The 15729-nt window shown below is 30.2% G+C and overlaps 1 protein-coding gene across 2 annotated transcripts; it reads left to right on the top strand.

The window, feature by feature from the left end:
• The first annotated feature begins 8316 nt into the window (after positions 1 to 8316).
• On the top strand, positions 8317 to 15690 carry LOC119680745 (protein yellow-like). Of its 2 annotated transcripts, none has more exons than XM_038093705.1 (4): positions 8317 to 8402; positions 8465 to 8765; positions 8838 to 9516; positions 15146 to 15690. In XM_038093705.1, the coding sequence occupies exons 2-4, from the start codon at positions 8551 to 8553 to the stop codon at positions 15623 to 15625; spliced, it is 1374 nt and encodes a 457-aa protein (XP_037949633.1). In that variant the 5' UTR covers positions 8317 to 8402; positions 8465 to 8550; the 3' UTR covers positions 15626 to 15690. The 2 variants fall into 2 exon arrangements, with proteins under 2 accessions (XP_037949633.1, XP_037949634.1); XM_038093706.1 differs by having other exon boundaries at positions 8318 to 8402; positions 8870 to 9516.
• Positions 15691 to 15729: the final 39 nt, after the last annotated feature.

Here is a 15729-nt window from a genome sequence, read left to right as displayed (position 1 = left end):
ATATTTTTATAAAGCCTGTACACATCAAGAACATATTGAAAGCACGTTTTTATGAGGCGTGTACACATCATGATTACATTTTAATTTGTCTGTCTATTCGAAATCAGGCGTGTATAGGTAAGAGGTTCTCTTCAGCTTTCAATGATTTCGTTCCATAATAAATTGATTACATAAAGTATGAATCTGAATCTAAAGAAGAACATCATAGTCTAAAAATCGAATCACTAGCAAAACCAAGCTTAATATTATTAAAAATGATCAAGAGGTTTTTTCGAATAGTAGTGAACTACAACAACAAAAATTCATTTTACATTATTTTAATTATTTGAATTTTTGGCTGACCATACAGCTGTTTCGAGTATTGCAAATACCCATCAGTAGTCTTGGAAATAATTCTTGTAATTAATTATTCGTAAATAATTTGACTGCCAGTATCAGTAATCGAACTCGTGTCCTACCAAATTTGGTTAAGGTGTCTTGCAGCTTAACTTGTTCACAAATTTTTCTGGAATTTTGTTACTTTGCTGTGAAAGTTTTATTAACAAATTCACTTGCTGTGTTTATTTATATTGGAGCTCTTTGAGCCAGTGCACTTGAGCACTTTTACTCTTTCTTAACTCGAGGTATTTTCAAAACCTTGACTGGATTATTGTTTATCACTTTATCAGAATTACTGCTTAAATAATTGACCTCAGATCTGAATACCTCCCCGAGGAGCATGTAACCATTCTGAGATTTGATAATGCGGCGTTGGTAAGTCTGTCAGTTTTCGCAAATAATTTCAGGGCTTTATCTTTTATGTATTTTTTGATGGGATCAATCTTGAGGTCCCTGAAGATGCCATTCGTTCTAATGTACCGTGGTACTTGAAAAAGTCTTCTCAGAGCCTAGTTTTGCACAATTTCTAGCTGGCGAATAGTAGTGTTTGAAGCTTTGCTAAACGCTACACAACCATATAGAAGTGACGGACGAATTAATATTAAAACGAAATCATAAACCAGCTGTAGAATAATTAATAATTTTTATTTATGCATACATTTTCTAATATGAATAGTTTCGGAAATACTTTAACTTGATTTTCCCTTGCTATAGTGGTTTTGCTTTGTCTACTCAAATTTGGTTCGTTTGGCGCTGCTGTTAAGCCATATTAAGATAGAAGAATAGCAGCAATGTAAAGTAGTAAATTTCGTTTGTCTTCAAGCCTCTTAATGTTCTGTTCAGTGGTTTGTTTTCAAATGAACAAGTATTCTGCTCTCTTGACTTTGCTCCTCGGCCAGAATTTATTTTAGATTTTATTTACTCTTCCTATCTGTTGATATTTGGGTAAACGTGAGTTTTGTTAACGTTTCACATAATGATATTAATTTAGTTAAGTTAGTTTTAAAATTTTAAAAAGAAAACAAAGAAGAGTCAATGAAAAAGTTCATTTGTTGCTTTAGACAAAGGCTGACTCCTTATTAAGGCCAGTTGATTGACTTTAGATTTGCGCTCTCTTTGCTTTTTTTATATTATTTTGTTTCTGATTTTACCTTTTAATGTAGCTTTTATATAACATTCCAAAACACTTATTTCATTTTATCTGCTTTGGCTGAAATATTGGTTGAGGGAAGCAGGCAATATTGGCTCTCTTTGTTGTATCACGTACGCTAAAGTTTTTAGAATCTAATGAAATGGTGTAAATGACTAATGTAGTTTCCGACAATATTTCATCCTATACTTTGTGGTTTTCTTGTGGTCTTATTGGTCTGGTTTGATCTTTCTTTCGGATTTTTTTGCGGTGTACACGGAGTTGTAAGTTGATCATTTGTTTAGCCACATCTTGAATAATTACTAGTAAATTGACTGTTAACTGTTATGATAAGCTTTCCTGCCCCAAATATTGCTAATATTTATTTTCGGAACTTGCCAAGTATTACTAGCCAGTAAAAATGGCTTTAAATTCTTACTATGGTTTTCGTACTTCAAAATGGTTGTCATGATTCTTTTTTATCACCCGTTGAAGTTCATCTTCAGGAGCAGACAATTTTCACTTACTTTCTGTTGATCGGTTTGGGATATTGGCAGCAAATTTGTACAGCTTGATTCTTGAGATCCGAGAGTGTTACTATTTGGTTCATGTTTTCCATTGGTTGCTTCGATGGCATATGCGCGGCTATGTTTTCTTCGTGGATATTACATATCGAATAAATGTTTTTGCAATTTTAATGCCCAACTTGTGATGCGACCAGTGAGATAATCGAAGAAGTTCAACTATTTCAGGGCCAAGGTAAGTTCTAGGACATATATACTCGTCATAATTCGATCAATTTTGGCATGTGTACAAATTTTGTGAGAGTACTGTGCATTAAATAAGGGGTTGTTTTAGTTGGAAATTATATGCATAGTAAGCAATAACAGGCATAAAGAATCGGAATATACGAAAAAGAGAGTCAAAATGCATATAAGTGAAATACAGCTAATGATTCGAGTATGACTCAAATGTGAGTATTCTTTGTTGTTCTCTGGTCTAAACACTAAACACAGAAATTGAACACACTCAAGTAAAATTTGAATTTCTGTTAAATTTTGAAATTAAATAGATTAATATTTAATTAAAAATTATGTTTTAAAGAATTTATGGAACATCATGATCTCGTCCTCATGAATAATTATACCATTGAATCTGAAATTATATTAGAATAAGTTTAAATTAATAAATATATTGAAATATGTAATTCAATTACATACATATTATAGTTATTTTTATTCATGCATTTATTTATAACCATGTAATATTTATTTTATTATAGAAATGAAATTTTAAAAACAATTATGTTAAAAATAATTGTCGACAGGAAGTCCCCTTGTCTTAGTTCTGTGTTTATTCTAAATGCATTCGATTTGTTGTTTTGAATTGTCACGCAATCTATATTTTCTAATGTCATCAGGATTAATCTTACAATTTTCTCCCGTATATCTCACCTCATCAATGTGAGCTCAATTTGATTGGTTATATCAGAGCCTGACGTTTTCCAGGTTCCCTTTGATACTATTGTGACTGAAACTAATATGGCGTTTACATTGGCCGAAAATGGCTCATTTTGAATGAGCCATTTGAAAGTGTTTACATTCGTTGTAATTCGTTTGTTCTCATTTCATACAGCTGATTTTTCAACTTGCTTGTTGATTTGATTTTGGCCTGTGCCAAAAAAATATTGCAGGAAGATTAAATATTCTTTCAAACCTTACAATATAAACTTAAAACATATTTTTTACTTCGATTAATTACCTTTTAGGAAGTAGAAGTTCTAAAAAGAGGTGCATCGTTTTCAAGAAAATGCAACCACTAAACATTTGTTTACCTTTTTTTGTAAATATGTCAAAAACAGCTATCTCAAACTGTCAAAATGCCATGAAAAGCTTTTATTTAGGGTATGTTCAATGGATTCCCCTGCATTTGGAACATATGTGGAATGCATTCGAACGTCTTTCATACAGAATGTGAGAAAATTGCTCATTTTTGCGCTTGAAATTTTATATGCAAGAATGAGTCATTCGATACTCATTTTCGATTTTTGACCAAAATGAGCCATTTTCGGCCAATGTAAACGCCATATAACCCTAATCCGTTGATTTAACATTTCAAGCTCACAGTCTAATTCCATTAGGTGATGTATTTTTATATTAAGAATGTCTAACCGCAAATCGCTAAAAAAAAACAACCGCTTATTTTAAAAATAACATATGCAACAACATTGCAGGGTTCTTTAGTCCAACTTCTTTTAAACCGCTTAACCGCTTAAGAAAATGTCCAGTTTTTAAAGATTTGTCATCAAAGTAGTGTCTATTGTATGTTGTTCATTTGGAATTATGCTAACAAAAGAATACACCTATTATAAAAGTTACAGTTATGGTGATTTTACTTAATATTTTCTTATTGTGGTTAAAACTTTCCTGTTCATATGAATTTAACAGTCCCACAACAAAATTATACAAATTATTTGAAAATAATATTTTTCTATCCATCAAGTTACTGTTAATATATTTTAAGATTAAATACACAATATATTTTCATAGTCAATGTACTGTGACTTTAGAATTAATACTTGTTGCCCATTTTCAAGAACCAGTACGTCTATATAAAAAGTAACTTTTACCATTCAAGAAAACCTATTTTCCTGAAATTTCTTTTTATCTATTTCTAATTGCAGTTCTATAGTTACAGTCCGGAAACGATGGACTAATAAGTTGATAAATATGGACCAGTGGCGTAACTACATTTTTTAGGCCTGTAAGCAAATTCTAACTAAAGGGCCCCTATCAACATACTAAGGGGCCCCTCTTTTTATACTCTTTACACGAAAAATGTGAAAAGGGTATATAAGGTTTGTCAAGATTTTCGTAACGTATTAAAGGAAACGTCGGAAATACCATTAAGTATATATCAGTACAGTATCAGTTCAAACTACTCTCTCAGCTTTTGAACTCTTCGAATAAAACTTTACACACACACTTTTAGCCGACCCTGTTCACCATTTGATTTGATTGAAATTGGACGTCTATTTCTTGTAGCTGTGATATAAACTTAACAATCGGATATGAGGTTTATCCGTTTTTAATAAAGGTATTTAAATAGAATTTAGTGTATACAGTACTGATATTTGCAAAAGACAACGTACAAAATTATTTTCAAATGGGTATAAATCTAGATATAGCTTCCATATAAACTCTCGATTAAGACACATACTTTTCTTAGAAAAACTTTTTTATTTTATAAATAGATTTAATATTTTATTTGAAGTACATACATATTATGTACTTTAAATTTAAAATGTACGTATCTTTTATAAAATGCAATATGAAGTTATAACAACAAAAAACGTTTACAAACATTTACAGTGGGGCCCCCTAAATTCGGGGGCCCGAAAGCGTTGCTTCCAGTTGCTTCCCTGTAGTTACGCCACTGATATGGACTCATATTTGGTCAACGTGCCGCTCTCGTTGTATCTTCCTCATTTCACTATTATCCTTTGTTATCATGGATAAAGCCTAAACAAATGTGTACTTTTATATAAATTCAAATACATTTTTTTGTGTCAATCATTTTATATATATTTATATAAAAAAAACCTTTTTTTTTAAAATAATATACAGGAATTTTTGTATTTACATGCATTTATCAATTACAAATTTGTTTAAATTTTTTTTACTTCTCTTATGTTTATTGATTTAAGCAGTGATGCCAAGTTAATCTTAAGCAACCAGAAGTTGTTCTATTGGAGCATTCATGTCAAAAAAATACACCTATTGTTATGTATCAGTATCAGTATTTAGATTTTTCTGGGTAGTAAAATTAGGTATGTATGGTATTGCAAAATATATTTTTGATACATTTATTTAATGTTTTCATTTTATGAACTTCATTCGACTGAATATTTTAAATCTTTATTTTGAACGTTTTTAGTAAAACAATGAGAAATCAAACGTACTATAAAAATTGTTCAACTGCTGAAGCTGGCAAATAATAGGAACTGGTGGAGAATTACAGAAAAATAATTGAATGCAAGCAGACAGACAAAGTCAGTAGCGATAAAATATATGCTGTATAGATCGGAAAATCCAAAAATTGTAGGAGATTTGTTGGTTTTTCACGAAATAAAAAAACACAAAAAAATATATAAAATTTAAATAGAGAGATAAAAAGATATTGAGTTACTGGAATACAGGAACTATATGCAACTGAAGGCGGACCCTACACGGAAATATATGACCCTAGAGGATGAAAAATTAAAATAATTCTCCATTCCAAACAATTTCAGGATTGATTTTCACAATTGATATTTATTCAAGTATTTGCATTTTATTAAGGCTATATAGCTCTAAAATATATAAAATTTCTTTTTAGTATCTTCTAATTTCATCTAGAGTATGATTGCATTTATGGTTGATTAAAAAACCTGTTCTATGGCGAAATTTTTTCATGGGATACAAGTAAAACAACCTGCAACCTGTTGCATAATAAATTAAGTAAAATCATTTGCCCAAATAATAAGGGCAATATCCTGAAATATTTTCTAATAATTTTACCTATTCGTTTAGTGTTGGATACTGTCTCTATTATACTACAAAATATTCAGAGCCACTTCCTAGCCAAGGTGAATCCTAATGTGAACCTTTTTCTCATCATAACGCTGGCAAAAATTCAAATGATTCTGAATTGTTTTGCTTCGCCGAGATATAATACTTCAAATAAAATATCAATTTCCGTATCAGTTTCACTTTTTACTAATTCACACGAAATCATTTCATATTTAATAAGAATATATATTCAAACCATGCACAATAAATCAAAACAGCTATTTCTTGAGATACTTAAGTTAAGTCAGACTTAAGTCAACTTTTTGACTTAAGTAATACTTAAGTCATGACTGCAAAATTTGCTCAAAGCGTGTCAGGAAAATATCGAAATTCTGCTATATACAAAAATTTACAACCTTATGGACGCGAATTTTTATTTGTCTAAGTTTAATATAAAATTATTCTAATTTGCACGTTGCAAATACATATATTGAAATAAAAATTTCTATCACAAACGCGTTTTATTAACAATTATTTTCGGAAACTCAAAACGGATGAGCCTGCAATTAAACCTTCAATTAATATTTATTTAGAGAATAATTTTAATTTTATTAGGATTGGTTTGGTTTTACAGAATCTAAGTTTTCTAGAATTCTAAAAGAAACAAATCACATGTCCCCATATTTCTATGTTTTTGGTTCAAAAGTCCTAAAATGAATCTGTAACTATACCATAAGCATATAAAATGACGAAAGAATACCTGACTTCTTTAAAGCCCAATAAATCCTAGAAGTCATACATATATAAGAGTTCTTATTATACAAGTTTTCTTTAAAAGATTTCTTATTGAATGCAAAAACAATATGAGAGAAAATTAAGTCCAATGCACAAAAAAGCTGGATTTTTCTTATTGACAATTGAGATATTATGTCTATATGGGTATTAGATACATGAATATGATTCAAATCCTCTCTCAAATGTTATTTTTCTAATCAGTGCATTTATTACTGGTTCTTATGAACCAGTATTACTGCATTACAGGATGAGTTTTATTGAAGTTTTACTTCAAATTTATGATTTAGAATAGATTGTGGCTAAGACATGAATCGAAATGTACATACATGAAATAATACGGTTCATTAATTACACATTTAATGTGAACGCAAAAATAACTTCTTTGCTAGTTTGCTACGAAATTCAATTTATTTGTATCAATTTTTACAATATATTTCAACAAATATTTGAAACCTGTATATTTAGCATGTAATTGTGTAATTGAAGTGATTTTTTGGTATAGCTGTTAAGCTTGTATTATTGAAAGTTTGTTTGGTTTACTTAAAAACAGACCAGATTTGTGTACGATTTTGCCTTGTATATCTATGAAAATGTGCGAAAAAACCAGAAAATAAATTAGTTTTGACTTTACCGAAGTTTCAATACCCTTCGAACAAAGTTATTGAAAATTTGCTAACGACAAATCTTCAGATCAAATTTAAAAATGATCGATAGTAACGCCTCTTCTCATGTCATATGTCGCTCCCAGTGAAGCACAGGACCTTAAATTACTTGCTTGTTGTGTATTCATAATTATATAGATAATTCATCTCTGCAGCAGAGCTAGTAGAAGATATCTGCGATAGCCTAACACATGCTAGAAACATAATAGATTGCGAAAGATCTAACAACAACAGAAAAAAAGGCAACAGAAAGCCTTCATGTTTTAGCAATCATCATCAACTGAACTACCTGTTCATACTACCTGCAATTCATACATTGTTTATAAAACTATATTATTAATGATAAATTATTGTTTCAGAAATAGTTCTATGTTAATTTTGTATGCGAACAAATGCAAAAAAAATTAAATTGATTTCGAGATGTGCTCAGATTGTGAATATTAAATAATTATGTGATATATGTACAAATAGCCTTTTTATTTTACTATATTAAACAGAAGTCATAACCACAAAATTTCTTAATAATTCATAATTACATTAGATTTAGATTCATTAGTTGATATACAGGTAATGTTTTACGAAGTGCCGATATTCTAGCAAATGTTAAAGGTCTGTCTCTGAAACTTAGAGATACAACACAACTCCATGCTTTCTTTGGAACAGACACAGGTGGATATGCAAGCCGTCTAATGAGAAGAGAAATAAGTAAATACAATTGAAGACACGAAGAGTCAGATAAAGAGTGGTTTCATGGACTCAGCTTATGAATTAATTCAAAAATATATGCATAGCCATAGTACGCACAAGTTGCTTTGTTGTGTTACAAATGTGTTGAAAAAGTGAATGTACCCTTTTCTTAGGGTGTGCGTATAGCATAAAAAATGAAAGGTAAAATATTGGATGTTACGATAATTTTTGAATACCATAAATATAGCAATACTGTTTTGCAGTTTAAATTAAACGAAAACAACTCAGTTGTCTGTATTCACTTGACGAATTAAAAGTGCTTTTCTCTACGATCGACTGCCAAGCAATAATGAAAGCCACAAACCTGTTATATAATTTCATTTTAGTATTATTATATATGAATGTTGCAAACTGCAGCAGCGGCTGGCATGAACACTCCTTTTGGGAAGATGAAACCCCTAGAATTTCTAGAAAGTCGGATGCGTTTGATTTAATTAATGAATGGAAGTTTTTGGATTTTGAATATCCAACATACGTGGAAAGACAACAGGCTATCAAAAACAAGTAAGTGCAAAAGAAGTGTAAGAGTCAATTTTGAATATCTGAGTAATCATGTAACTAACACTGTGAATTCAGTGAATTCATAACAGAAAATAATCTTCCATTAGGCATTGATGTTTATAAAAATCGTCTTTTTATTACAACACCACGATGGAAAGATGGAGTGCCTGCAAGTTTATCGTATGTTCCCTATCCTACTAACGAGCGTAGCCCAGCATTAAAACCATATCCAAAATGGAGTGCGCATGGCAATACGGTCAATCCTGACTGTACAAAACTAATTTCGGTGTATCGTACGTCAATTGATATATGCGGCCGTTTATGGTTGATAGATTCCGGAATTGTTAACGCTTTAACTACTTTCACACAACTGTGTCCACCAAAAATTGTAGCTTTTGATTTAAACACTGATGAATTGATTTTAAGTTATGAGTTGCCACCGGACCAAGTGAAACAAGACTCTCTGCACTCCAATATATTAGCTGATGTTCGTGAAGGACAATGTCATGATGCTTATGTGTATGTGACTGATGTATGGCGGTTTGGACTTGTGGTGTATAGTTTAGCAAAACAAAAAAGTTGGCGGATAACCAACTTTAATTTTCTCCCGAATCCAGTAGCGGCAGATTTTAATATTTATGGACTAAATTTTCAATGGTTAGATGGTATATTTGGCTTAAGTTTATCGGCTGAAAGCAAAAATTTCTTAAACAATGATAGAATGTTGTACTTCCATCCAATGGCAAGTTTCAAGGTAAGCAAAATTTGAACTTGAATTTGAATTTGTTCCACAGCTTAAATAAGTTTCTTTAATTTATACATTAATTCTATGTTTTTGTTTAAAATTAAAAAAGCAATAATTTTAAAGTGTGTATAACAAATAGTTGTGAACACTCTTACGGATTTTATAATTTATGTTGAGTTATGGTGTCCATAATAATATTCTAAAACAATAGAAAATCACAATTAGTTGCTTTCATATAAAGAAAAATTGAGTGAAAATTATATCAGTACTAAAACGTTCACATATTTGTGGCTTTGCATTTTTAAGTACACAAATCCAGGCGAATCAATAAATTATGTATATTTTTGCCAAAATCTGACATAAATATTAAATTAAAATAATATTTAATGCACCAGTCAGTAAAAACCCACTGATAAGTTCATTGCTGCGCTCAAAAAGTTGGCGTTATTCTCACAGAAGAAAATATATTTATATATTCTTTAATATCATTAGATGTAAGCCTCATGTTATGTAAAGTGTCATGGGCACATCAAAATTGACTCTTTCGGGCTATGACGAAATGTATGTTATGCAGAGGGTCACATCAGTTTGTGAATTTCGTATTTTTTAAAAGAAAATTTAAAAGAAAATACATGTATACATACGCACATATAACACGGCTTTGATTGAATGACGAGGCACAGATAGCCTCGGTTCTCATGACATATGTTTTTTGTTCTCTCAATCCCAGTTTTAGAATTTACGTTTAAAGCAACAACAATCTTGATTTTGATGTGCCCGTTATACTCTACAAACCATGGGACTGCTTTCTATATTTTCACTGATCGGTTATCTTTTCTGATTTCGACAACTTTACACTTTACATATAGCTGTACCTTGCACCTTACTCAGATACATTTTATTTCTCGTATCTTGTATCTACATAAGAAATGTACTCGTACTTGTTGAGAGGTTCTTTATTAATAATATCAAATTACTTACATTTTAATCTTAAAGCTAACATTCTGCTGTTTATTGGAATTGATCATGCCATAATACCGTTTCTCCAAATCGAATTAGTTCGTAAACATATTACCGTTGGTTCAAATTTAGAGAGAATTTTGTTTCAAGAAGTACAAAACAGAAGTACTGTTTATTTTGCTAAGAAGTATTATAGTACTTATCATCAATATTTAACTACCCATATATTTTAAACATGATATTATGAAATATTACGCTATTCTGCCATTATTTAGTCCTGTTGAGAGGGTTTTCACTTCTGGTGGACAAATATTAACTCTATCAAAAAATAAATTAAACGCCGAGTTTTACTACTAGCTTCTAGTATTGCGAGGTTAAAACATATAGGACGTGTGCGAGTTAGGCTAAGTTGATGCTAAACCAAATGGAAGATTTTATGGGATTTTTTTGCACTGCACACATTTAGCCAATTATCAACACATATCGACACATCACTACATTCTCGGCACAACTTAGAATTTCCCTCATTTAGAACGCAACTTAGCCTAACTCTCACACGTCCATAATTACTTAGCAGCAGTGACGACGCGTGCCCTATCTGGAAGGGTGTGCGGCCCTTCTATAATGTTGTTTTTACATGTACCACTTATATTAAAATATATGAGATCTTTTATTAATAATAACTATATTATATTAGGCAACAATATATTCGCAATATTATATTAACAATTCATTAACAAAATAACATATTAAACAAATTAAATTAATAATTTATATATAAATTTAATATTATATCAATATGGAAGAAACAAAACTTTTCATATACTTGTAACATCAAACCAACTTTTTTCAAACAAAAGAGTTTCTACTCAGAACGATATATGTTTATGCAGTGATCAAACAAAATCAAACCCACTTGCAACGTATAAATGTGCGGACAAGTACTCCGCACAGTGAGCGATAGAAATTCGTGGGTGCTACTGTTAAAAGCTTAATCTCTATTTCTGATATTACGAACGGGAGCACACGCACATTATTTTGTTCATATGCAACGTATGAATGTGCGGCCAACTTCTTTGCACACAAAGGGGAGAGACGAAATAAAATAGAAATGTTCTGTGATTTGAGCTGCAAATATATGAGCATAACTAACAAGTATAGCAGCTAACAGAAGCAAATTGATTGAGTTTTCATAGACAATTATATTTAATTGTTTTTGCTAAAACTTTAAAAATACATATATGGAAAAGTAATAAATAATAATAATTCTTGATGTGAAGATACTTAATAAATTCATATACCTATGTTATTTGACATTTTGCAAATTATGTTAGGGTGTTCACCGCACCTTAGAGCAATCGTCACTGCTTAGCAGCTTCTTCTCTTCAGCAAACCCATTGTATATACATATGTCTATAGGAGAAAAAGTTTGCGGTCACCCACATAATTTTTCTTAAATTTCGCATAATTTTTTTTAACTGTTGCTTTTGCATATAATTGTGTATAATTTTTTTTTAAAAAGTAACTGTTAATTTTTTATATTTGAACTTTATTGTTGTTTCTTTGGTTAAAATAAATCAGAAAACAAAAATCCATTTGAGTAAAAATTAAAAAAATTGTGCAAAATTTTAGATACATTTTGTGGGTGAACGCAGACTTTTTCTACTATTTATATATATATATATAGATATAGGTGATATTTATAGGTCATCTCTCAAACTCTTAAGTTTTTTTAATTTTTTACCAGTTTTTATTCTCAGATAAGCAGGACTCTACTTCTACTACATGTTCTTCGGCTACCAGAATTATATTCTGGTGTTTCGATGTTCAATTCTTATACACTCAGTTGTGAACAATTCTGAAATGAATATTAATTAATATTAATTAAATTAAAAATTTAAAACAGCACGAGTGAATTATTTTCCATTTCTTAAACAGCATAAATTTTATGACTACGTACGATGTCGTTAGCAAGAAATAATGAAGCTGTATCATTTTTGTTGGAAATATAATTCAAACAAATACTTACAGTCACTATCGTAATTATTGCTAAGTCTAATTGCTTGTTCTTCGATGCATTTTTCCCCCGATTCCTGATTAGACTTTCTTTTTCAATTTAGTATATTTGTCCCGCAAAGCTTCCCATGACCGTTAAATTCCTGTCTTTGACACAATAACAACTTTAAATTCCGAAGTTACAGTATAGGACTGTTGATTTCTCAAGGCATTAGTATGCTCTTCTACTAAATCCACTAGTTCGGCTCCTTCTCAACTAAAACGTTTAGCGACCGATAAAATAAAAAAGAAACTTTTAAAATTAAACGATATTATGTGGGTACAAAAAAAGCTTTCATACTTTCACCTAGACTATTATTTTCGTGTATACCTGGTTGAATTGGTACAGGAAACGTCCTATTTTATTGAACAGGTTTATTGGTCAGTATCGAGTATCGAAGTATCGAATTGGGATAGTTAAAAAAATATTTTTTTATTTTTTTTATAAGACACCTTTAAGATTAATTGCACATATAATGATTAGTATTATTAGGCCAACATGCAAAATATAAATCCTTTTTACTATACAAACTTGACGAAAAGACCCATACATATATTAAAATGATAATATACAAAAAATAAAAAATTGATTGGACATTGTTTCAATGTACTGTAGGTAAGATATTAAAATACGTAATATTTATAATTCTTAATTTTAAGAAGTGGAATTTTGACAAGTTCATTTTAAATGTTCCTATTAAACTATCTTTGAAGTCATTAAATAAACAATATTTTGTGGGTGTTCCATTATTTTCTTAATCAAAAAAGTTAAACAGAAACATAAGTATAAAAAAGCATATTTTATCGCATGCAGTAATAAGCCACATCGACGTTATTTCAATAGATCTAGTCTAGTACATTAATTGCTCCATAGCTTTCTGGGATTATTATAGGAAATTTCAGAATACATATTTTCACTAATTCTCGTTCACAATATCTGAATATTTTTTTTTTTTAGTTGATTCGAACGATTTTACTGTTCCAGCTAAAATATAAAAAAACTCAATAAAATATTTTTACTAGATGTGGTCACATATTTGCTTTACTTTAATATCTTCGTTTGAAAGAGGTTGAATGTTTTTTTCTTGGACACGGGCTTTGATACAAATTTTATCGTTTCTTCAGTATTCATATGTATATGCGTGTATTTGGAGCAAATATTATTCTGTGATTCGGTATAATTCGCAAAATTGTTGGTTTATTCTTTATCCAATCATGATTTCTTTCCTTATATACACATATTGATCTTTTACTGGTAATTTTTAAGTTTTGATACAACCTGATTTTATACAGCTTCGATCATTCTGTCTTATCGCCACATAAAACAAACTTTTGTGTATTAAAATGCAAATATGTTTAAACATATTCGATTCTATATATTCTATATACATATATAAAAGTTTGATCTGCAGCAATTAAGTTGAAACCGAACTTTCGGACTAAAAATTAAAGTTTAAACAGGCGTTAAAACAAATGTTTGGAGTTCATTAACGAAAAATTTTTAATATATTCGTAATAAGAAGTAATACGTTTCTTTTCTTTTTGTGTTAAAAGCACATAATTTACTAGTAAAATCGAGAAACAAGATAAAAAGAATTCAAAAGCATTTATTTCGGCGCTTTTATCGCAACTAAAGATAATTGGACTTAGTGTAGTACTTGCAGTGCAATGTAGTGTAGTGTAGTCCAATGATATTAAATAAAGTACTCAACGATTATTGCTCAACCCTCCGCACTGCTGTTGAAATGCATTTACTCAACTAACGAACGATTTGAAATTTCGAACTAATGTAGCCAGCCACTGTACAGAGCTTGATACTGTAGCCAGCTACTGTAGCTTAATCGTGCGTTGGCCATTAAGCTACAGTCGCTGGCTACAGTATCAAGCTCTGTAACTCTGAGCATAATTTTGCGTTGCAGAACATATAAAGAGTACCACAAAGCTACAATTTTGTTAACAACAAAGAGTTACCATCTTTAGGTTCTGAAGAATTTATGAAGCTCAGTAAAACAACTATAGTTGCCCTACACAAAGTCGATGTTCTTTCATAATCCTCACATAAATTTTTTTAATAAATATTGAAAAAGGTAATATCTTGACCGGTAATTAAATATATATTCTCGGTGAACGTATATTAATTTAGTATAGAAAATGACAAGTAAATAATTAAATATTTTGATAATAAATCTATATAGCTGGAGGGTTACAACGTTATTATTTTTAATTAATTACGGTTATATGGTTAAGTATCCGTATAAACGTTTAAACATAGAAAGTTTAGACATTGTTTGAGAACTTGTTTATCCGTGCGTGTATTGTAAAATTAGTTTGATTTAATGTGCGGTAAAATGTCATATAATCAGATATCGGATGAAAGTAACTATTGTATTTTATTACTTTTTTTAATTATTTGTGCCACTGTTTTTGAAAAGATGAAGGATTTATTGATAAACCAAGTTCACAACGCAGGAGCTACTTAATAAAATAAATAATTTGTAATTTGTATCCATTTTCAGATTTTCTGCACATATGTTTGTGGCTATAAATTTTAATTTTCATGCCACAAAATAATCGTAATTCTTCTTGATTTTACAAATTTAATAATCTATATATTTAATTTAAGGAATTTGTAGTTTCAACTAAGTTAATTCAAAACGACAGTGATAATACACAAAATGCCTTAAATTTTTTCCCAATTGGTGATCGTGGCAGTAATGGACAGTCTTCGACATCTAATGTGGATCGCAATGGCATCATGTTTTTTACTCAAGTACACCGTGATGAAATTGGGTGCTGGGATACATCCAAGCCATATATACGCGAAAATCTAAAATTTTTGGCGAACGAAAATGAAAGCAACATGTCACGTTTAATACAATTTCCGAACGACTTAAAAGTTGATCAAGAGTATGAGCAAAACATATGGGTTATGAGCAACCGCCTACCCATATTTTTATATAGCCAGTTAGATTTTAATGATATAAATTTCCGCATCTTACGCGCCAATATTAACAAGGTCACTACCGGCACTATATGCGATCCCAGTGTCAGAGCAAGTACGAAGCTCAAAACTGCTACACTGAATGAGGGGCAATGCCTATGATGTGGACACGTGGAAGAAGAATTTCTTAAAATCTATATTTTTATAACAATTGAAAGCAAAATTAATAAAATTATCACATTATAATTATAAATTTGTATTTAAAT

Source organism: Teleopsis dalmanni, chromosome 2 (genome assembly GCF_002237135.1).
Source record: "Teleopsis dalmanni isolate 2A chromosome 2, ASM223713v2, whole genome shotgun sequence".
Classification (NCBI taxonomy): Eukaryota; Metazoa; Arthropoda; class Insecta; order Diptera; family Diopsidae; genus Teleopsis; species Teleopsis dalmanni.
This window is presented reverse-complemented; position numbering and strand designations above follow the sequence as displayed.